We start from the raw sequence: 22,618 nt of genomic DNA, 5'->3' as shown, positions 1-22,618 counted from the left end.
GGGTGGGAGTCCAGGGACCTGCTCCCGTCCCACAGCTGGCAGATGGTAAATACCAGCCTCACCAGGCCTTGCCTTCCCGAACCGCCCGGCCTGGCCTCTAAGCAAAGGGACTTCAGGGGTCCAGAAATACAAAGCCGCTTTTACGCTTGTGCCCCCCCAAAGCCCAGACCATTTTGTTACCAGTTCCTCAGACAACGCCCGAAGGGGCCTGTGCTACCGGGCACTCGCTGTGACCGGACTGCGGGGGTGGGCGCCCGGACTCACACGTGACAGAGCTGCACGGAGCTACGCGCACACGCAGGGAACGGTGAAATCCGAGCGCGCGCTGTGGGGCACACCAATGCCGATCTCCGGCTTCGATCCCGTGTTTATAGAAGACGCTACCGGTCGGGGAACTGGGTAGAAGGTACATATGACCTCCCCAAACATTTCCATCTGCAGCACTCTGTGATTCTATAATTATTTCAAAATTTTAAAAAGTCTACCAGAGATGCATAAGGACATATTTATAGATTAAATGACAAAGGTCTTGGATGTGCTTTAAAAAATACTCCAGAAAGATAAAGAAAAAAAAGAGTGGGGGAAATAGATAAAACAGAATTGAAAAGACGTTGGTAAGTGTTAAGGCTGGATGAAGGATATACAGGGAAAATATATATACTTTCCTCTCCAATTTTGAGTTTGAAAATGTCCAAAATAACATTTCACTTAGCAGGGTACTCAGCTAACAACAGGGCCACGCCTCACTTCTCTGCTTAGAGCCTCACTCACTGCTGTGACTTCTGAAGACAAGATCAAAGCTTATAAAATTGTTTCATTTACAAAGTTTTTCTCATGACCTTTTATTAAGAGCTTACAACTCACATTCTTAATCTTATTGTGTTTACTAGTTTTTTCCTCCAAGAACTCCCCCCAAATTATAAAAATAGAAATGTGTAAATATACGCTGAGGAGCAGGCACAGCTTTTACAGAACAACAGTCCAGCCAGTGTTTCCGGCTGTCTGATCGTCTCCTGGCGTCTCCTCCAGAACAGAACCCCCGCAGCAGCACTGGTGGCTCTTCCAAATCTCACCTTCTCCCTTAGTGCATGCAGGGCACTCACCAAGCGTCGGTTCTGAATGGCAGCAGCAGGAGGGACTGCGGGAACACTGACGGGGTGACCGCTCCCAGAGCCAGGAAGGTTGCCTCCTGCCTCTGCTGAGACTCGCACCTGGGACTGGAGTCAAACTCAAGAAACCAAGAATCGCCAAGAGCCGACCACAAACTCCCAGGGTCGGCACTGGACCACCTGATCGCTTTCCGCAGGAAGAGTTTCACTCAGGTCACCACAAACCTGACAATCTCGCATTTGGTCCAGAGCTGGGGAACCCACTTTTCTCACTGGGGTCCCCTCTTCAGTTACTGACTAGCAGCTGCTTCCTTCTGAGTGATGGGATGGAGCACCCTAGAGAACAGTGAGGCCAGAGGGATGTGGAGTCTGCTGTCAAGCCACCGAGTTTTTTGAGTTTTCAAGTTCACCAAGAGCATGGAAGACAGAGAGACGACATGGGGTCCAAGTACAGGAAAGCTCAGCACGGACATCAGGGCGCCTGCCCAGGGAACGCTCCGTCTGCCCCGAGACAACCTCCAGGCATGTTTCTTCCCGAGGCTCAGTTGTTAAATCTCTTCCCTCGGAGACCAGCTCAAAGGGATCAGCTCATCCAGCGTGGTCCTTGAGCACTTGTTCTTTGATCTGCAGAGCACACAAAGGACGAGATCTCTCCCCAGGAAGCAAAGAGGTTGAACAGATTCAGACCTGCTTCTGGAAGAACACCTGGCCTGGCTGCTGGCTCCTCTCAGCGCACTTCTGCATAAGGTGTGAGCATGGCTTTCTGCCCCTGCCGGTGGCCCCCCCGGCACACCCGCCTGGCTCCTCTGCTCTCAGGGTGCAGAGCCCAGCCTCCGCACCCCATCAAATCCCTTTCCTGATGTTTACAACATTCCTCTATCCAGTCACAGCACAACGTATCACTGACAGAGGCTCTTGTCAGAGGAAACTCTTCCCAGGACGGGACAGGCCTTGGTAGTTCCCCAGCACACATTCCAAGAGGGACAATAAATGATAAATGTTCCAACAGAGTTGCCTTGTTTCAGGGCATGCCCATCAAAGGCTGATGAGAGACTCAGCGCACTGCTCCGCACCTCTCCTCCACGTTATGTTTCTGCTCCCACCTTCCGGTTCCTGCCGGCCCCAGATCAAGGGGTGACATGTGGGCCTCCAGTCCTGAGGTGCGGGAAGGCAAAGTCACCTTAGGTCAGCTCAACAGGGCACTTGGAGCCCAGGTGAGGAAAAACAAAAGGAGGTTCTAGGATGATACGCTGGTGCTACAAATTGTCTGTGAGTTAATACCAGGGGTCCTAATAGGCTGAAACAGAAATAGGCAAACAGTTTCTGGCAACAAGCCAAGAAGGTACCGAACCCCTTCTTTCCTGCCGCCTTCCCTGGCTTCAAAGGAATCAGGTCCTGTGACAATAAATGAAGTTATTGGCTGCTCCTATGCCCTATGGTACAACCTGGTTGGTTAAAAAAGCCTCCTATTATTACCATCATATCTTCCTCAACCCAAACATCCAGGGAAAATAGGAAATCTTAACATAGAGTTTGCTATTAAAATCATGTCCTGTCACACCGCAGCAGCCTCAGCTGGACCGGGGGAGGCCACCCTCGCTGCTTCCCTTTGAGCGACTTCAACTCCCTCAGGAGGGTGGTGTCCGCGTCTCGGTACAGGACAGGCTTCCTCCCCAGCTCACGAGAGAGACCTAGAAAGAAAAGGATCCCATGGAGTCGCCTGGTGGGGCCCCACCTCCTCTCCTTCTGGGAGGCAACAACTCCAGGGCTGGTCCCGGGGCAGCAGGAAGCTCAACATCTATACATGAGAGGTGCACACGGGAGGCGAATGAGAGGAAAAGAGAAAACACTTCCTCTCGCTACAGTAGCTCTCCCCAAGGTTCAGACCCACTGGTGAGCCTCTATTTTCTGCCCAGAAGCAGAGAAGACCACTCTTTGGCCAGAGAAGCCTCTTTGCACCCCCTCTTCCAACTTACTTCTTCCTGCGGATCTTGGGTTTCTTCACAGGGCGCAGGTAGGGGTTATCGATGATGTTCTCGTCCCCGTTACGACTCCCCGACAAGGAGGGGTTCTGCTGCAGGACAGAGGTATTCTCCTTCTCGGCTCCAGAGTCATCCTTGGAGCAAAAGCCAAAGTAAAGCAAAACACCAACAGCACAAGGAAAGAGATGATGCCCATTATAAGAACCACGGACATCCTCTCACGGAGGAATTGGAAGCTTGGGGGTCACCTTCTTTCTAAAGTCCCTATCTCTGCCCTGGACGAAACGAGGTCCAGGCAGCAGCTGGCTGTCAGAGGGAGGTGAGGCCAACAGCTGCACACAGTGGAGCACCGAACACAAAGCCCTGAACGCTTGACAAGGCAGGGACAGGAGTCACAAAGAATGGAGACCTGGGAGGGGCAAGGGGCCCAGGGCTAAAATGTTGGTGCTCAAGAAGGAAGCCCCACCTGTGGGGAGATGAAGAAGAGAGAGGTGAGCCTGCATGCTTTACAGACACAGGGTCAGAGCAAATTGCACGCAAAGGGCCCCTCCTGAACCAAAGCTAGTGTAAAGCACACTAGGTAACTCCCCGCCCTGTTTTCTCACACATCTGGTACTTGCAGCATGATACCAATGATGATACTGCAGGAGACGCCAGGAACTTCTTGGGCCCTGAGAGTCCCACCAAGGTGAAGCGGAGTGCCAGCACCGGTGTGCCAGCACCGGCAGAGGAACACCGCCTAGAACCCCCATCTGCAGCCTGGGAATCAGGTCTCTCATGGTGTGGTTTTTGAAGAAAGTGATGTTGCAGAAAAGTTTGTAAAGTTTGCACATATTCAATATGACCCCAATTAAAAATTTTTAAAAATCACTATTGCGTGTAAACACAAAAAAGTTGTATGCTGAAATTTTAAAAACTGGTTCTGGGTATAGGGTGATTGATTCATCTTGTTTATGTTCACTTCTAATTTCTAAGTTCTGTAAAATGAGCAGAAGCAGCAGGGGAAGGAAGGCAAAATCACACGACAAACGTCCTGGAGCTCATTCCTAAGTGCTGTAAATGACCAGAGAAGCTGGTTGGGCTGCGCCCCCTGGTGACAGTGACAGACCAAGGGTTCTGTCACTGAGATTTCTGTTCTGTAACGAGGCAAAGAGGAGCTGACCTCGACTGGAGAGTCTGTTGTAAAGAGACAGCAGGGCAGAGGACACTGCGATCAGCGGGCAGAAAACAAACAGCAGGCTCCCGCAGACACCGAGGGCCCAGCAGGCGGGCAGCAGTCCCAGGCTCGAGGAGCCTGAAGGGACTGGATCACTCTAGGTCCTGCTGCTCATTCTCGACTGTCCTATCAACTGTGTCCTCCCCAAACACCCAGTCCCGTGCAGGACCCCTGTGCTTTTCCCCTCCCCACCCTGATCGCGTGGGACCACAGGTGACTCAGAGCAACCACGGACCTTCTGGAGGCTTTCCTGAAAGTGAGTGCCCCAAGGTCAACCCAGCTCATGCCAGACACAAGGTCTACAACCTCCAGACCTGCCTTGGGCATCTGGCTGCTAGCCTTCTTCAAGTTCCTTATGGCTTAATTTAGAAACCATCCCCTACCCATCTCTAATCATTTCTCTATGGTCGGTGCCCTATCTTTAGAGTTACTGGAAATTCACATTGACTGTGCCTTAGTGTGCCTGAGATAAGGACGGAGGCGACACAGGAGTGCTGGGACACCAGCCTTGCGCCTCTGCTGGAGGGCAGGGAGGCTCCCTCCCTTTGGCTCCCTGTCCACAAGGCTAGGATGTGGGTCTCAGTCATGAGACAACAGCTTTTCTTCTCCCAAGCAGAGTTTCTGGAAATGCCACTTCCTTGCCTCCCTAAGAGACAGGTAGCCTTGAGGGACAAGAGTAAATAAAAGTAGTCAAGTACCAAACCGACCGTGACTTGTACAAACAGTGGGAGCAGAAGGGTCTGTCTGGAAAGGCCAGACTCAGGTGATGCGTGCGTGCTAACAAGCCCCCCTCCCGCCCCCGACAGGGTGACTGCATCCAGTCCCACGGCCTCAGTGCCCTTTCCACACCACAACTCCCGCCCACACGGGCCTCTCCCCACCTCACCTGTCCTCTGACTCCAGGCTCACACAGCCACAGCCACAGCCATGGCCACTCAACCTCTCCACTTGAGTGTCAAGCAGGCACCTCACGCTTAATGTGCCTAAAACTGCACTCTGGATCCTCCCCTGTGCGATGGCAACTCTACCCTTCCAGTTGTTTAAGCCAAGAACTCCAGTCATTCTTGCTGCTTTTCTTTCTCTGACATCCCACATCTAATCTGTCAGGAAAATCTCGGCCTTTCCTTCAAAATACAGGCAGAATCTGACCACTTCCAAAGTCCCTGTGTGACCATTGGAGTGGGTAGGGCCCACCACTGTCTCCGGCCTGCACACACCAACCCATCTCCCTCTGAGGCTCCTCCTCTGCCGCCTGGCTCCAGTCCCTTCCCTCACAGCAGCCCAGGATCCTGGAAGTTCATTCGCATATGTCCCTCCTCTGCCCCACACCTTCCCACAACTCCCATCTCCCCCAGTTGAAAGGCTCACAAGGTCTGTGTGATCTGATGCCACCCTCTCCCTCTCTGCCTTCCTCAGACACACCCACACTCACCTCCATGCAGTTCGTCAGGGCCTGTGCCCGGGCTGCCCCTCTCCAGAACACTCTCCTGAAGACATACACACGGCTTACCCCTCACCTCCTTCAAGTCTCTGCTCCAATGTCGCCTTCTCAACGATGTCTACCCTGAGCACCCTATTTAAAACTGAAACCTCAGCCCTTCACCCTGGGTCTTCTCTCTCTGCCCCCAACAGCACTTTAGTCTTTAATATACTGCATAGAAATGTATTTATACACTCCATTGGCTGTCGTTCCCCCCCTGCCGACATGCAGGTCCTAAAAGGCAGAGGTTTTCCTTGTTCTGTTCACTGTTATGTCCCAAGGACCAGGAACCGTGTCTGGCCCATATTGCCAGGTACTAAATAAACAAATGACTGCTACACTGTTCGTAAAAGAGCAAAAGTTTAGACACTGAGATACCTGCAGAAGACAGCTAGTTCAAAGGGAAGAGAAAAAGAATCCATTACACACCGATTTAACATGAATAGCCCCTTTATGTTCAAGCAGATGGAGAAACCAGACCAGGTTAAGTAAAAACCATGTAGCAACAGTCCTTACCAGATATGCTGCCATCAACAGATAAAAGAGTAATCTAAAGTACCCGTTATTTAATTAACTAACAATGTCGGCAAATGTTAAAGACCGGAATGACCTAAATGCCCACAGGGGACTGGTCAGATTTCACTGTCGCATCCCCATGGCAGCGCACGACGAGGCCGCGAGTTGGGTTGGAGACGCTCCTTGCACACAGATGCGGAATGATTGCCCAGACACACTGAGGAGGCTGGACAGCAAGGAGGAACCACTTGTGACTTGCTGCTTGTGTTTAAAACAACAATGAAAACACCATGTCTCTAGAAGGCACACAGGAGACTGGTGACTGGTTGCTTTGTAGGTGGGAAAGTCAGGAACAAGGATGAAAGAATTATCACTGTACTTCTTTTTATAGATTTTAAACATATTTGCCAGTCCAACAAAGTAACAAGTCCATTGGCTGTATGTAATTTGTTGCTAGAATCCTTTTCTCAAAGTCTTTTCATTTATTTTTCACAGCCCGAGACAGCATGGGAGGGAGCAACGGGGGCCGTGAGCTGCCATGTGCCGCCATGTGCCAGGCACCTGATGTATGAGCTCATTTTAGCTCAGGCTCCCACTTCCCCTCGAGGTGGGTGCTCCCACTCCTGCTTGTCCTGGTGAGGAAACCGACTGAGATGCTGGGTAATGCCACCGCAGCCACGTGTCTGGAAAGTAGCGTGGTCTGGGTCTGACGCCATCCCCGTCTGCCTCCAAGGGTCACGTCTTCCTGCTCTCTGCCGTCTGGCCTGGCCTGGCCTCTCGGATCCAGGAGAAAGCAGGCAACTCCTGGCATTCTTTCAGCCTCGACTCACTCCCCGCCATGACCTCCCTTATGTAATTACCTCACATGCTAGATCATACATCTGTAAGCCCTTTACCTACTTTGTATTTACAAAGAGACAGTGATATTTGCTCAGAAGATTCCTCTTTCTCATAAGGTGAACCTCACCTTAGTCCATCACCCAGTCGCCCTCTCTCAGACCAAGCTAACTGACCCCATTACAGAAGTGTAGAATGACAGGTTCCCCTCCCTGCTTTACGTAAAGCTGTGGGCTCCCAGCCTGAATTCGGAGAGCAACAGTTCAACGTGAAAAAAACGTGTGTTTGAGGAGGGACGGGCGTCACAGAAAAACTCAGCACTGGCCCTCTCCGCTGCCGTCTGTGCACCGCACCTCGGAGAACACGGGGACGTTCAGTCAACTTCAACCACTAAGGCATTCTTTGCTTAAAAGCCAAGGCCAATCTTCAGAATGGATGAACACAGTGACCTGACTTTAAAGGGTTCTACAAGCCTCAAGCAGGGGTGTCCAACCTGCTGCCCGCACACATCCTGAGATGGCTGAGAATGAGGCCCAACACAAAATAGCAAATTTACTTAAAACATTATGAAATTTTTTATGATTACGTGGCACAATGTATTTAATGTGTGGCCCAAGACAACTCTTCTTCCAGTGTGGCCCGGAGATGCCAAAAGGCTGGACACCCCTGCGGGAGCCAGAGCTCTCAGCGGTTCTGTGATCTCTTTTACATCCTCCCAGGTGCAGGAACGAGAGTGGGCTCTGCTTTCTGTTGCCACGCACAACACACTGATAACCAGGACACAACGCCCACGGGTTCCGATGAGCACGTCTCTGTCTCCCACCCTGGGTATGAGATGTCCAGAACGGGGCCAGCCCCTTCAGCTGGGCAATGGATCCCACGCCCTGTCATCAACCGAAGAGCATCACCCCACAATGTCTCTCTCTCCTGCATCAACCTGCCCTCTCTACCAGATCCTCCACACTGGCATACAAATATCTGTGTTGTAGCTTAAAAAACAGAACCCACCTCTCTTAGCTCCTTAATTTTTCCTTTAGTTACAATTTCATTTCTCTCCTTCCCTTTACTTCAAATTCCCTGAAATAACTGCCTATATAAATGCTGTCCAACGGAACTTTCTGTGATGATAGAAATGTTCGTATCTGCACTGCCCAGTATGGTAGCCCCTACCTATACACAACTGTTAAAATGTGGCTAGTGTTAACTAAGAAACTAAGTTTTTAGTTTTCATTAGTTTAAATGATTTTAAATTTAAATAGCCACATGTGGCTACTGTAACGGTCAGTGCAACCCTCTCCTCACCGGTGCCCATCGCTCCTCTCCCATCCTGCCCCTCACCGCAGGCCCCTGCTCTCTCTCTCACTGCACCTGCTCTTGCTGAGGTCACGCAGCACACGCACATCACAAAATCCAATGGATGAATTCTGGTCCTCATATCACCAAAACTAACCGAAGGCTCTGACACGACCACTCCTATCTCCCTGAAACACCGCCTTCCCTCGGCCTCCAGGACATGGCGGCCTCTGGGTTCCCCCACCTCCCCGGCTGTGCCCTCCCACGCCCCTCATCTGAACAGTAGGGAGCCCCAGGGCTCAGTCCTTGCACTTCTTCTTCTGCTCACTCATTCCCCAGGAGATCATCCAGTCTCATGGTTTCACACACTGCGCCGATAACCGCCAAGTTTGCATCTATAGCCCTAACAGCCTCTCAGACTCCAATTCATACATCATCTCTCCGCCTGCATCACCACCTGGATGTGTCATAAGTACCTCAAACTTACCTCCTGTAAACCTGAACTCCTGGCTTTCCCCCCCCACCCCCACACCCATTCCACCCAACAGCCTTCCTTGTCACGGTTAAAGGAAACTCCATCTTTCCTGCCGTTCAAGCCAAAAACCTTGCGCTTATCTTTGACTCTCTCCTCTCCCATCTCACACCCACTCCATCCGTTGGTTCTACACTGAAAGTAATCTAGAATCTGACCAATAATTTACCTGACCGTGTGTCATTATTTTTGCTTTTACCACCATCTCTCAGTTTACTGCAAGAGCCTCCTAACTGGTTGCTCTGCTTTCCCCTTACCTTCTAGTCTACTCCCAACACAGCGGCCTGACTGATATCGGGACAAACCCACACCCGCTCCTGGCCCTCCTCTGCGCGGCACTTCCCACGGCTCCCGCCTGACTGAGCAAGAGCCCTCGTTTAACAGAGCCTGTAAGATCTGACTGCCCTTGAGCTCTCTGCCCTCAGTCCCTACTACTCCCTCCTATGTTCACACCACCCTGGCCACCCTGATGGCCTGGCCGTTCTCCAACACGACAGCTCCCACCTCTGGGCCTTTGCACCTGCTGTTCCCTCTGTGAGGAATGCTCTACTCCCAGATATGTGTTAGGCTGTATTCTGTCAGGCCTGCATTCACCTGTCACCTTCGCAATCACCCTAATACACATTCCCCCATACCCACAGTTCCTTCCCATCTCCTCATTTATTATTTTTACCTTAGCTCCATGAGGGGAAGAAATTCTGTTGGTTTTGTCTCCTGCTAAATCCCCAGCTCCTGGAACTGGGCCTGGCTCTGGCAGGCGCTCATTCAATATTTATTGACTGAATGAATGCCCAGGACACAGACTTGCCTCAAGCTACAGATCATGTCACACCTGGATCATCATGAGCCCATCATACAAGTCCCTGAAGGCACAGACCTGGGATAGGTCACATCCAGTTCCCAGGATGACAGGCTGAGGGCAGTGTGGGATAGTTTGGGGGTTACTCTGAAGCAGGCGAAAGGCAGGCTCACCGTGCTGATGTGAAGAGGGAGGTTCTCTGTGTCGGTCTGCTCGTCCTGCTCTGAGGAGTCCGTCTCCTCCATTTGCTGCATCTCCAGTTCAGACGGAAGAAGAGCGGTCAGGTAGGGGATGGAGAAAGGTCGAGCAGCAATCACTGTGGGATGGGAAGAGAGGAACGGTTCCACCGTCACAGAGTCCTCGAGGTGGGCCTAGGGCCTTGCGAGAGACTGGGAGCAGCACCAAGTGATAATGATGGCAGGCACACTCCGAGCACTGCTGTGGGCCAGGCCCTGTTCTATAGGCTTTACGTGCACTGTCTTTAATCGTCACCTCCTCCACAACAGCTAAGTGCAATTCCCAACCCCATTTTACAGAGGAGGATCCTGAGACACAGTGAGGTTATGTGACTTCCTCTGGCACCCAGAAAGTAGCAGAGTGGGGTTTGAACTTCAGCAACAAAGCTTCAGAGGTCACTTTTCCAAGGACGTCTAAAGTCAGACAGAACTGGGACTGAATCCTAGTAAAGCATCAGCTTAGTGACCTTATACCCAAAGCCAGTTAACCCCTCTCAGCCTCATTTCTAGACCAGAGATATTGATCCCAACAGCCTGAAGATTCAAGTTCAAATATGGACTTGAAGACTCTCAGCATCTAAGTGTATCCACTGAACTGGAGGGCATTTCAAGTAAATGAACATTTTCATTTTTCCAAAAAGCACTGAGGATGAAGAGAAATCATTGCCAAAATAAATGAATAACTGAATGAATAAATAAATACAAAAAAGTCTCTCTGTATGGCAGAACGTGATTATCAGGAGTCAGTCTCAGCTTGAAAACTACTAGCTGCATGACCTCAGCCAAGTTACTTCTTTTCTCCTCCTTATAAGCACCAGCTTCCTACAATGATGGTGGTAACAGCATCGGACTCAAAGGCTCCTGCGAGGATTTAATGAGATGGTTTAGGGAAAGTGATTAGCACAGCATGTGGAACTTAATAACCTAGCTGTTATCATTTCAGGGCCCAGCACACAGCGCACACTCGCCGACTGAATGAATCACTCCAACCATTCTCTCTGGAAAACCTGAGGCCTCCGAAGGGGAGAAGGCTCGGTCCCACGGTGAAGCGGCAGCGCCGAGATGGGAAATGAGAAGGTGCCTGTGTGCGGACACCGTGAAGGGCAGCGCCCAGCAGGTGTTCTCCAACTGCCCTGCCCCCAGTGCCATGGCCCCTCCTACCTCCAGGGCAGCCAACTTCTACTGCATGAGTCTCTCTGGCACCCAGGGATCAGTGACCCTTGAGGTAACCTAAACCAATGTACCTCAAGTGGCCAATCCCAACAGAGGCCATTACTGTTCAGAGTCATCAGTTAGGGACCAAGCCCTCAAGACCTGGGAAAAGGAGCCAGAAATCTGAAGAACGAGATGCACCTAAGACAAGAACAGAGCTGATTTGTTTCTTCCTGCCATGCTGAGAGTAAGGGAAGATGCTGGGATTATCTCAAATGACAAGACAGGGTCCACAGAGGGGACAGATTCTCACATGGGAATGTGCTGACGTCATCTTTGAAAAGACTCTGGGTCTCGCCTGTCTTGGCCATAAAACGGGTGAGTGCCCGCTCCACGTCACGCCTCTGGGATGCAGCCTTCTCCCGCAGGACCTGGTAGTCGGACACAGGCTCCCGGTAGGTCTAAAAAGAACAGCAAAGACACTAAAGTAACACCAACAGATCACTCTGCTTTCCTCGGGAACCCTCCTTGCTGTTTCTATGTCCTTCCACCCTTTAAATGACCCACTACCATCACTTAGAGCAGAGATCCCCAAAGGGCGATGGAAGGGGGAGAAAGAAATTGATGGAAGTATTATTTACTTTTCATCTGAAAAGTTATGAAATGTACAAATATTTACTGTACATTGACCATGGGTCTTCAATCAGCTCCCATGACAGGTGGTCTTGGTGTAAGAGAGGCATGCTGAAGGAAGAGTGGGAATCCCCCACGGAAGCCCTGAGAGGGACCACTGGTTCCATCAGTGTGATGTGACATCATGTAGCACACAGGTGGTTGCTTAAATGGATCTGCACATTGTCCATCTTCTTTTAAAAAAATATTTATTTTTTAGAGAGAGTCGAGAAGGGAGGGAGAAAGAGAGGGAGAGAAACATCAATGTGCAAGAGAGATGTCAATTGGTTGCCTCTTGCATATTCTCAACTGGGGACCTGGCCTGCAACCCAGGCATGTGCCCTGACTGTAAATTGAACCAGTGACCCTTTGGTTCATAGGCCAGCACTCAATCCACTGAGCTACACCAGCCAGGGTGCATCTTGTTTTCTTAATCCAACTTTTGCAAAATGGATATGTCCCAAAAAAATCCCTCAAAGAAATGCAAACAGATGATATTAATATAAGTGGAAGAAAATGGAAGTCTTCACACTCCTGCTCCTAATTCTGAGCTCTTTGGCAATCACTCGGTGGAGTAAAAAATGATTGAGATCTAGTCAGAACAAGAAGCTGGTGAAAACACTGGTATAGGTGACATTGTAACAATGACCAGAAGAGTAACTACTCTTTGTGACATAGAGATAGGAGTAAAAAAAAATCCTTACCCAAGGATATGTTTATTGATTTGAGAGACAGAGGGCCGGAGGGATGGAGGAAGGGGCCAGAGAGAGAGATGAGTGACTGAGAGAGAGTAGGTGGGAGGGAGAGGGAGAGAGGAACATTGATCAGTTGCCTCACACATGTGCCCTAACTAGAGATCAGACCCACAACCTAGGTATGTGCCCTGACTGGGGATTGAACCCACAACCTTTTGGTGTATGGGATGAGGCTCCAACCAACTGAGGCATCTGGCCCTGGCTGGAGGCAGGGTTTTTTAAGGGGCGCTTGAAAACATTTCCACTGTTATCAGTGTTAATTCGGCAGTGTCCCATGCGTACAGTTCCCACAGGCACACTTAAACACAGGAATGGGAGTTTCTGATATGTTTAAAATTGTCCCAAAATGAGTGGATTTTGAACATTCTTGTCACAGACATTAAAAATGCGAGATCTTACCATCATTTTTAAGAAAACTGAGATTCAGAAAGTTGGAAATTGAACAGAAAATTTTAAACAAAATTTTTCAAATAACTGGTAAATGGGAATGAAAACATAGTTTTGTGATGTATTAAGGGGAGCCAATAATGCTGCATATGTTTGTAATGTGCCTTTTTCAACCATGAAAGCTGTTAAAGGATTTAAATGAACTGATTTTAGAATCAGAACTCTAACTTACTATTCCACAAAGATTGAAGGCCTATGATTTCAGAAACTAAAGAGCAGAGCTAATCGCATCGCGGCCCCTATAACAGCAAACAGGTCTCCTGAACCTTCAGTAATGACCATATCATCTTTTAATGTCCATTTTTTAGTAGAGTGTTACATTTAATATTCATATAAATAAGCGTGAATGTGTATTAGAGTATGTACCTAACATTTTTACTGACAGAAATACATTATAAAAGAGTTAGAGACTGCTATTGGTTGAACTGTGTCCCCAAGTGTATGGCCATACCACCCTGAATGTGTCTGATCTCATCTGAACTGTGTCCCCCAAAAAGTAGGCTGAAGTTCTAACCTCCAGTGTCTCAGAACACGACCTCATTTGGAAACAGGGTCACTGCAGATGTGTTCAGTTAAGAAGAGGTCAAACAAGAGCAGGGTGGGACCCCACTCCCATACAAATGACACCCTTGTAAGAAAATGGCCCGTGAAGACAGAGACACGGACAGAACGCCCCATGAAGACAGAGGGCTGGAACGCTGCCTGTACAAGCTGAGGAACGCCCACAGAGCGCCTACAAACCACCAGAAGCTAGGAAAGGCACAGAAGGATTCTCCTACAGGTTCAGAGGAAGCAGGCCCTGGCAACACCTTGACTTGGGACGTGTACTCTCCAGAGTTGTAAGACAAAAAATTTCTGTTGTTCTGCAGCACCTAGGGTTTGTGGCACTTGGTTTCAGCAGCTCTAGGACACGAGTGCAGAGCCTACTGGTCAAGAGCAACAGCGCTGCTGCAATGGGGGGTGACAGACTGTTCCTTCCCCCAGCGTCCTGGGTACGTAGAAATGTCCTGGAGGGCTTGTCTCTCTCTGCTGCCCACGTGATGCCACATCTGCACCCGCACCCGGGCTGGAGGCAGGGAGAAAGGAGGTGTGTGGAAGAGCCTCTGGGGACCCCTGTGCACACCGCACCATTCCCAAAGGAGGGCGACACTGCTAATCTGGCGAAAGAGGACACGTGTGAACACGGAAGACGGCTCCATTGGTCCTCATTCAGACCCAGAACCAGGGTTACAATAAGTTTCACTTCATGTCACCACCAAGTATGTTTTAAACAACCCTTACCCCAATTTCAAAAATAACTCCTTTTCTATGGAAAATTTGGAAAACCCAGAAAAGCACACACAAACAACAGTGACCTATGGCCCACTGAGAATTACTGTGAACATTTTGTGGAATATCCTTCCAGTCTCTTAATGTGGCTAGGTCCTTCTGTGTTTTGGTGGAACAGGCAAATCTGCACAGACCCCAATTTCTTGTTAACCATATTTCTATCAGCCAGCTAGAGAACATAATTCTCCTTTGCCTATAATAAGAAAAGACATTCTGTGTTTATCAATAAGAAAAGACATTCTGAGTTCTGGGCCCACCTTTTACCAACAAACTTGTGGTCCCACAGTCAGTAGGAACTCACTGCTGTGCATCAGTCACAGCCCCCACCACATCCCTGTCACTCACCGGAGTTTTGATGTAGGTGTGGGGGTCGGGGAACTCAGGGAAGTGGCTGGGGATGTGCGGCGGGTGGGGTCGGTTCTGCCCTGCAGTTAGAGCCTTGGGGGCCACCGGCTGATTGGTCACGGGAGCTGCAACAGAGTCAGCACCTGTTACTCCTCCACCCAAACCCTGCTCTTCTCAAAGTAAATGCTGGACCTCAATTTTCAACCTCAGGTACTTTGTACTTCTATTTTAATAGGCCTATAAGGACTTAAGGTCCTGAGGTCACCCCCACATGCCTAGCCCTGCTGAATGACCTTGGGTGACACTCCCATCTACAACAATCTTCCTGCATGCCTCTTAGGCAGGTGAGTGGCTGGCTGTGACAACGTCCACTTCACAGAAGAGCTTGCTGAGGATGCTGAGGAACTAAGGAGTTAGACGGGCTGCTAACTCACTTTTCATGGAGCCGAGATAGCGAAGACATACAATATGCCAGGGTAGGTAAGTGTGGGCCAATGACAGCAACAGGGGGCTGAAAATGGCACCTTCCATTGCTCCTGGACAGGGAAGCTCTTCAGAAGATGCCAGCTTGAAAAAAGTGATGACGAAAAAAAACTAGTGACTGCTCCCCAGGTCCTGTAAGCCCACACTCATTAGCCCGAACTCAGTTCACAGTGCTCAGTTTCTCTCTAAGGCACAGGTCGTCGTACTTTTTGTGTAGAGACAGAGAGTAAGTATTCTAGGTTCTGCAGGCCTGCAGTCCACCACCGCTGCTCAATGCTGCCATCACAGCACGAAGCAACCAGAGCAAGCAAACATGGCTGTGTTCCAACAGAACTTCATTTACAGAGACAGGTGGTGGGCTCCACCAGGCCTACAGACCATAGTTTCTGACCCTCGATCTCAGGAAGAACAAGAGCTATAGCATTTTTCAAGTAGCATCAACTGCCCTCCTGGGGCTAAAGCACAAGAACCACAGCAACATCTCAGAGACTGTTTTCCTTTCCAGTGACTGAGTTTCATATCCCAGCTGTATCAGCCCAAAGAAAGATTATATTATAGGTATCCCCAAATAATGGAGGGGAGCCTGCAATAAGGAGGTAGCTAAACAAACCGATCCTGCCCTATTCAGTTAGTTTGTTCCACAAGCATGTTGAGAGTTACTGAGAACCTCAGCTCAAGGGCACTTACGGGCAGTGATGACCATCCTCTGAGACCGTTTTGCATAGGCAGGGAGAGTATCCACATTAAAACCTAAGTATTAAGAAAACAAAAGTCACTGCCCAGACCACTGGATACTGAACATGGAAGAGGGAATAATATTGTGTTGAAATAGCTTAAACTCCCAACTCAAGGGTTTTGCTGCCACCGAGAAGCAGCTTCAGCAGAAACCTCAACAGGAGTGAGGAAGTCTGTTCAAGGGAACCTCCTATGGATAACCCTCCCAGGCTAATAGCAGACCAGAAGAACCATGAGGGATTTCAAAAAACACTCAGCAGATGCAACTGACTCCTGGGGACTCCTGTCTCTCCCATAACTCCAACTCAGCTGCACCAAAGAATTGAAAACTTGTGTACTCACCCATCTCAACAAGTGTGACCACGATATCTGACAGCGTGGGCTGGGTCCTAGCTGTGTGCTCACAGTAGGACTTGGCACTCCTCCCAATTTCTGAAATGTCTAAGAAAGGATCAAAGGCATAAAGTCGTATTCTCAGTTCCACAAAGTTAAGTATGGAATTACCATATGAGCCAGCACTCAACTCCTGGGTGTACACCCAAACAAACAAATTGAAAGCAGGAAATCAAAGAGATACTTGCATACCAAGGTTCATAGCAGCATTATTCACAATAGTCTGAAGGTGGAAATGATGCAGTGCCCACTGAAAAATGAATGGATGAACAAAATGTGGTCTACACGGTCTGTCCAGAAAAAGTCCAGCCATTGTTACTATAACGAGAACAGTTTATGTGACATTGACATAACCTGGCAGCCAAGGAGTTGACTGGAATGTGTATGTGTGAACGACAACTTCACTGTCCTAGTCAGTGGGGCCATAGATGCCACTGAGTGAGCATGTGTGCTGTGTGGCTGTCACATTCAAAATGACTGAGCGAGTACAGCAACGAATCTGCACCAAATTTTATGTTGAGCTTGAACATTCCTCTGCAGAAACTATTCGGATGATTCAGAAGGCTGCAGCTATGGGCAGCTTCATCATGACAACACGCCTGTTAATGCATTATGTCTTGCAGTTTTTTTTTTGCCAAACATCAAATCACCCAGGTGACTCAGCCCCTCTATAGCCCAGATTTGGCACACTGTAACTTCTGGCTTTTCCCAAAACCAAAATCACCTTTGAAAGGGAAGAGATTTCAGACCTTTGATGAGATTCAGGGAAAATACAACAGGGCAGCTGATGGTAATTGGGAGAACCGTGTGAGGTCCCAAGGTGCCTACTCTGAAGGGAACTGAGGTGTCATTGTCCTGTGCACAATGTTTCTTGTATCTCGTATCTTCTTCAATAAATGTCTGTTTTTCATACTACATGGCTGGATACCTTCTAGACACACTTCATATCCATACAACAGAATATAAGAAAGAAATAAAGAAAGGAATAAAGTACTGAGACACGCTACAACATGGGTGAATCTTAAACACGTTACGCTAAATGAAATAAGCCAAACACAAAATCAAATGTTCTCAGATTCTACTTATATAACAAAAAAAACAATTCATAGAAATGAAAAGTAGATCAGAGGTTACCAGGGACTGAGGGTAAAGGGGATTAGGGAGTTGTTATTTATGGGCACACAATTTCTGTTTGGAATAATGAAAAAGGGTTGATGGTGCTATAACACTGTGAATATATGTAATGCCACCGAATTGTATACTTAAAAAGGGTTAAAATGGTAAATTTTATGTTATGTATATCTTGCCACCAAAAAAAAAAAAAAAAAGGTCTTATTATCTGTGTTGTCCGCCTAAAACTGAACCTCTGTTTGTTTAAGAGTCCTGCTAGCCCTGCCTGGCTGGAGCGCCATCCTGAAACCAAAGGTTTCATTCTTGGTCAGGGCACGTGCCTGGGTATGATCCCCAACTGTGGGAGACAATCAACTTATGTTTCTGTTTCTCTCCCCCTGCCCCTCTCCCCCTCTCCCCCTCTATCTGGAGTGAGAAGGAAATAAACCTTTAGAAAAAAAGTCATGCTAGCCCTGACTGGTGTGTCGTCCCATAAACAGAAAGGTCACTGATTGTGGGCTGGGTCCCCGGATGGTGGCAGGCAAGAGGCAACCAATAGATGTTTCTCTCACACACCAATGTTCCCCTCTCTATCTCCCTCATTGCCCCCTCTCTAAAAATAAATGAATAAAATCTTTTTTTTTAGAAAAGACATTGAGAAACATTGTTTTTTTTTTAAAAGATTTTATTTATTTATTTTTAGAGAGGGAAGGGAGGGAGAAAGAGAGAGAAACATCAATGTGCGGTTGCTGGGGGCCATGGCCTGCAACCCGGGCATGTGCCCTGACTGGGAATCGAACCTGCGATGCTTTGGTTCACAACCTGAGCTCAATCCACTGAGCTACGCCAGCCAAGGAAAACCTTTTTTTTTTTTTAAATGTCTTTTTAAATAAAAAGAATCATGCTAAAGTCCTTCAGGGGAAAGGGGAAGGTATGAAGCTAGACTCCATAAATAGGCCTCAGAAGTGGTTGGGAAAACTGAAACCATGCTCAATTTTACATGCAATTTTACAAAAAAGCCATTTTCTGGGGATGGGTCCGCAGAATTCATCAGATGTAAAAGGGGTCCAGTGAGGTATGGAACCCCAGCTGTAGAGGCCTTATGGTTCAGAAGATACAAGCAAGTACTGCTTGACCGGGAAGGGTGTCTAAGTGAAAACCTATCCCCAATTTGCCGTGCTACCCTGAGCAAACCACTAATACTAGCCCCCACATGTGAAAACAGTGGGCAGCATGTGTTTACTGAGGGGAGAATCTAGTGGGAACTACCAGACCATTCCTTTAATTCTCAAAGTGTGGTCTGGGAATCCCTGGGTAACCCTGAAAAACTTTCCGAAGTCCACAGGCCAAAACTGTTTCCATAATAAAATTAAGACATTCTTTGACTTTTTCATTCATTCTCTCATGTAGTTTTCCAGAAGTTATATGATGTGCGATGACATCATGGTTCTCATGGATAACAGACCTCATCCTTGTTCATTCTTATGTTTTAAAATTTTCTGTTTTGTTGGGAACTGTCCTGCCTGGTTTCAGAAGCTGTAACCCCACTGACAGGTGAAAAGGCCCCACAGGTAGGGGACCTTGGGACCACAAGCCACTAAGGAGATAAAACTTATCCTCCCGGCAGGGGTGCAGCCTCTGCCCCCTTTACTTCATTCTGCTTGACCCCTGTAGGATGGCTGGATAGTCAATGATGGGTAAGATTCCTCAAAAAAGGAACAACCTAAGACAGGCACAGTCATGAAGGGGCCATCAGGGAAGGACTTAGGGGATTGTGCAGAAGGGACAAAGAACCACCCTCACCCTTCAGCTTTATCACAGCCTGAGTCCTCATTCTATCTGTAAAAACTCTTCTAATCTCTTGGCTGCCTTGCTCCCCACCCCCAATTCAGGCCTCAAACAATGCCAAAGGGGGGGCAGCCCTGTGCCAGAACTGCCAGTTCCTGGTGGGGCAGTGATCAGGCCTAAGAAAGAATGCATAAAGTCCTGTGAAACCTGCTTTGCTAAGAATGTCCTCAATTTAAATGTTAAGGGCCTGAGCACAAAATAAGTTTGTTTCCCAAGGTTTTATATCCAATTGGCATCGCCCTGTCTACCAGACCCTGACTCAAAAGGATCCCCGTGACCTCAGAAATGTTACCTGTAAACCACACCTCCTTTCTTTGATATGCAACCTTATGCAAGCTAAACTCAAAAAAAGCCCATTGAGAGAGAGAGGTGAAACACCTTTCTCCTGTGAGAGACTGGTCAGCCTATCCTCCCCAAGCAGATCATGTCTTGGTAGAATTATTCTCATCAGTGGCAGCCGGGGGAGCTCTGCTGGATGAAGCTCCCCCACACTGTTTTACTTTCTAATGTGGAGATATATATATATCTCCATACCATGTATATACAACCCTACAAGGTCCTCAATATTTAAGAGTCCACAGAGGTTCTAAGACCAAAAAATCTGAGATCACTGATTTAGGAAAACATGTGAAAGCTCCAAACTTCATAAAGCCATCTCACCCGGGTCTTGCCCTTCCTGGGGCAGCCCACATCCAGGGACCCATCAAGACCAAAGCATGAAGGCAGGGCCTTTTCCCTGATATGGGACACCTGACGGGCAATTACTACTCTTGTGCTCCAGAATGAGGTGGATGGTTTTTTGGCTGGCTGGCATTGCAGTTCAACTCCCTCTGCCTAAACCTTTCCTTTGCTTCCATTCATAGGTGTTGATTCCCCCAAACACCTTAAATACTCCCATCCTGCATCCTATCCTACCCCTACAAAGGCCCAAACACAGAAATACATTGTATATGCAGAAAAGCTGATGTGAGAACATTCCGGGGTCCTAACCCTCAAGACGTTTCCTTTTAAAAGTGTTTTTTTAAACCACTGTATAAAACTTATTCACTCTTACTCTTTGTATCTTTGTACATAATACATCATTTGATCATATCATGTGGTGGCATCTCTTTCATAGGAATTAATCCTAACTGTCCAACAAAACTAAGTTCTTTGAGTATAGAACACAAACAGCAATAATAACAGCACCAGGAAGTCATTAAGAGCTTACAATGTTCCCAGCATTGAAAGATTTACATAAACATCTCACCCATACCCACAACTGCTGACGTGCAAATTACTATTCCATTTTGCAAATGAGGAAATTAAGAGTCAGGACATCTAGCAACTTGCCCAAGCTATTAAATGACAGATGGATGACTTATACCCAAGTCTATCTGATTCTAAAGCCTGTAAATCATTTTACTATGTTCTTCTTTTTCTTAAATCCTCTCTAACACTATCACAATGCAGGACACGACACAGATGTTTGGTTAACTTAAAGAAGGTGTACTGTTTCCTGGTACTTACAGCTCTGCAGCATCTCTGTCAGTGTTTCCACAGATGCTTTCTCAGCACTCTCAAACCCTGCTTCTGTCAGCAGGGAGCTCACAACCACTTGCAGGGTTCGCCTCCGGGCCAGATAGTAGTTATCTGCAGGGTTAGTGGACTGTTTACCTCCTGATCTCTGTGAATCAGCAGCCCAAGAAGGAGAGAAGATTTTCATTCACTGGACAAGGATGTAATCACATAGTCCACACATCGTCAATGGCAAGCAAACGTTCTTTTGCTAAATACTTACTTATCAGTGCTTCATAAAATGATAGCCCTTGATATTTAGACTTACAGATCTTGGCCAAAAAAGTAATAATTGAGCACCCAAGGGGCTCTAAATACGGAGACAGCCTTTCTACTTTCCTAAAACTTAAAATTCTAATAACACAAGTGTCTGTTTCGTACTTTTTATTTTAGCAGATTATCGAAATATACAGCTGCAGAAACACACATGATCGGATTGAATTTATGTATCTCTCCGGAAAAAAAAAACCCTCTCTTGTTCCTCCCATCTTCACACCATTTCATTAACAAGGAATATTTAAACAACACATGACACTGAGGAGAGGAGGGCAAAGGATAACAGCACGGAAAAGTAGGAAAGCTAAATATTTTGAAACAGAAATCCCTCCCAACTTTGGCTAGCCAATAAGAGGGCGAAAACGGTCTCTTCGGACCAATCAGAAGATGTTCCGGGTTCCCAACCCCGAGACGAGCCAATCAGCACGCAGACTCTCCAACTCAGAAGGCCGCCGCCAAGTCCCTAAGGGGGGGGGCATGTACGACCTGAAAGACCCTTCTCTATTCGGAACTCATGGTGGGGCTGGATGTATGGGTATAAGCTTGTTGTCCAGGCTAAGGGAAAATTATAGAACACCCAGACTTTCTCACCTTCGACCCCGCACCCCCCTCTTACCGTTCCGGAGCCACCGGCCCCGGCAGTGGCCGTCGTGTCGGCCATCTTGCTCTGGCGTAATGTGCGTGGGCGCAGGGCAGGATGGGATTTGTAGTCGCCGGGCGTGGTGCGCGCGACTCCGAGTTTTCTTAAGCTCGGCGGAGTGGGAGCTGCTTTTGATGACTTGATTCACGTGACCTCCAGTGAACTACGGGTTGACGGCGCCCCAGTGAACCTCGAAACTGTGCCCTCGGTTTCACACCTTTTAACCTGAAATCGTTTCTCATAAAGTGCACACCCCCTGGAACGCCCCAAAATTGTCAGCAACACCGGGCTGGGTCCCGCCCAGTGCCAGTAACTCACAGCCTGTCGGAGGGGCCGGAGTATATATAGTGTTATTTCTGCAGATGATTCTCCCGAGCTGGAAATTCTGGGAAATCTTACGTTGTGTTGTGACTTTACAGCCCACCAATGACCCGCTTGCAACTAGAACCTAACCTAATCTAGCTAGGTCTTCTGCTGTACCCTCCTGCCCTCAGTTAATCCGCAGGTATTTGTGGGGCCAGGTGGGAGGCGCAGGCCGAGGGAGCCCGCCTCTGTCCCCTGCCCGCCTCATCCCCAGGACCTGCGGTGCCTGTGGGTTTTCTGTTTATTTGCTCGCCAGCCCCTTGGAGTGGGGGTTCTTCAGACAGGGACCGCACCGCGCCTTATTCTCCACTCCCCGCCCCCCCCCCCCCCCCCCGCCATGCCTGGCTGGACGCAGACGCTAGGTTTGAATTCTCACACTCGCTATCGGTGGGACTACGAGCGTATGACCTAGCCTCACTGTGCCTCAGTTTCCTCTTTTGTGAAACGGGTGGGACTGATAGGGGAGATAAGATCAAATACAAAGGGTCTATCACGGTGATGGAGGTATATTAA

The 22,618-nt window shown here is 48.5% G+C and overlaps 1 protein-coding gene across 3 annotated transcripts; it reads right to left on the bottom strand.

Annotated features, from left to right (window-relative positions):
* Positions 1-815: 815 nt before the first annotated feature.
* Positions 816-22,236, bottom strand: TAF8 (TATA-box binding protein associated factor 8). 3 transcript variants are annotated; one of them, XM_028509518.2, is made up of 9 exons: positions 21,719-22,233; positions 20,779-20,935; positions 16,261-16,359; positions 15,871-15,933; positions 14,701-14,825; positions 11,466-11,613; positions 9,938-10,080; positions 3,086-3,225; positions 816-2,800 (listed from the first exon to the last, which is right to left on the bottom strand). In XM_028509518.2, the coding sequence occupies exons 1-9, from the start codon at positions 21,761-21,763 to the stop codon at positions 2,788-2,790; spliced, it is 933 nt and encodes a 310-aa protein (XP_028365319.1). In that variant the 5' UTR covers positions 21,764-22,233; the 3' UTR covers positions 816-2,787. The 3 variants fall into 3 exon arrangements, with proteins under 3 accessions (XP_028365319.1, XP_035880941.1, XP_028365320.1); XM_036025048.1 differs by having other exon boundaries at positions 21,694-21,755; XM_028509519.2 differs by lacking the exon at positions 816-2,800 and having other exon boundaries at positions 3,082-3,225; positions 21,719-22,236.
* Between the last annotated feature and the right edge of the window lie 382 nt (positions 22,237-22,618).

Source organism: Phyllostomus discolor, chromosome 4, assembly GCF_004126475.2.
Source record: "Phyllostomus discolor isolate MPI-MPIP mPhyDis1 chromosome 4, mPhyDis1.pri.v3, whole genome shotgun sequence".
NCBI classification, from domain to species: domain Eukaryota; kingdom Metazoa; phylum Chordata; class Mammalia; order Chiroptera; family Phyllostomidae; genus Phyllostomus; species Phyllostomus discolor.
This window is presented reverse-complemented; position numbering and strand designations above follow the sequence as displayed.

Bases quoted from the DNA above. Each gene is read 5' to 3' on its own strand.
- TAF8 (XM_028509518.2), bottom strand. From the start codon at position 21,763: ATGGCCGACACGACGGCCACTGCCGGGGCCGGTGGCTCCGGAACG. The intron at 14,826-15,870 runs GTAAGTGCCCTT...ACTCTGTTGCAG, and splicing joins GAGGATGGTCATCACTGCCC to CTCCCGTGACCAATCAGCCG. The intron at 10,081-11,465 runs GTGAGAATCTGT...CCCATCCCACAG, and splicing joins TGACGTCAGCACATTCCCAT to TGATTGCTGCTCGACCTTTC.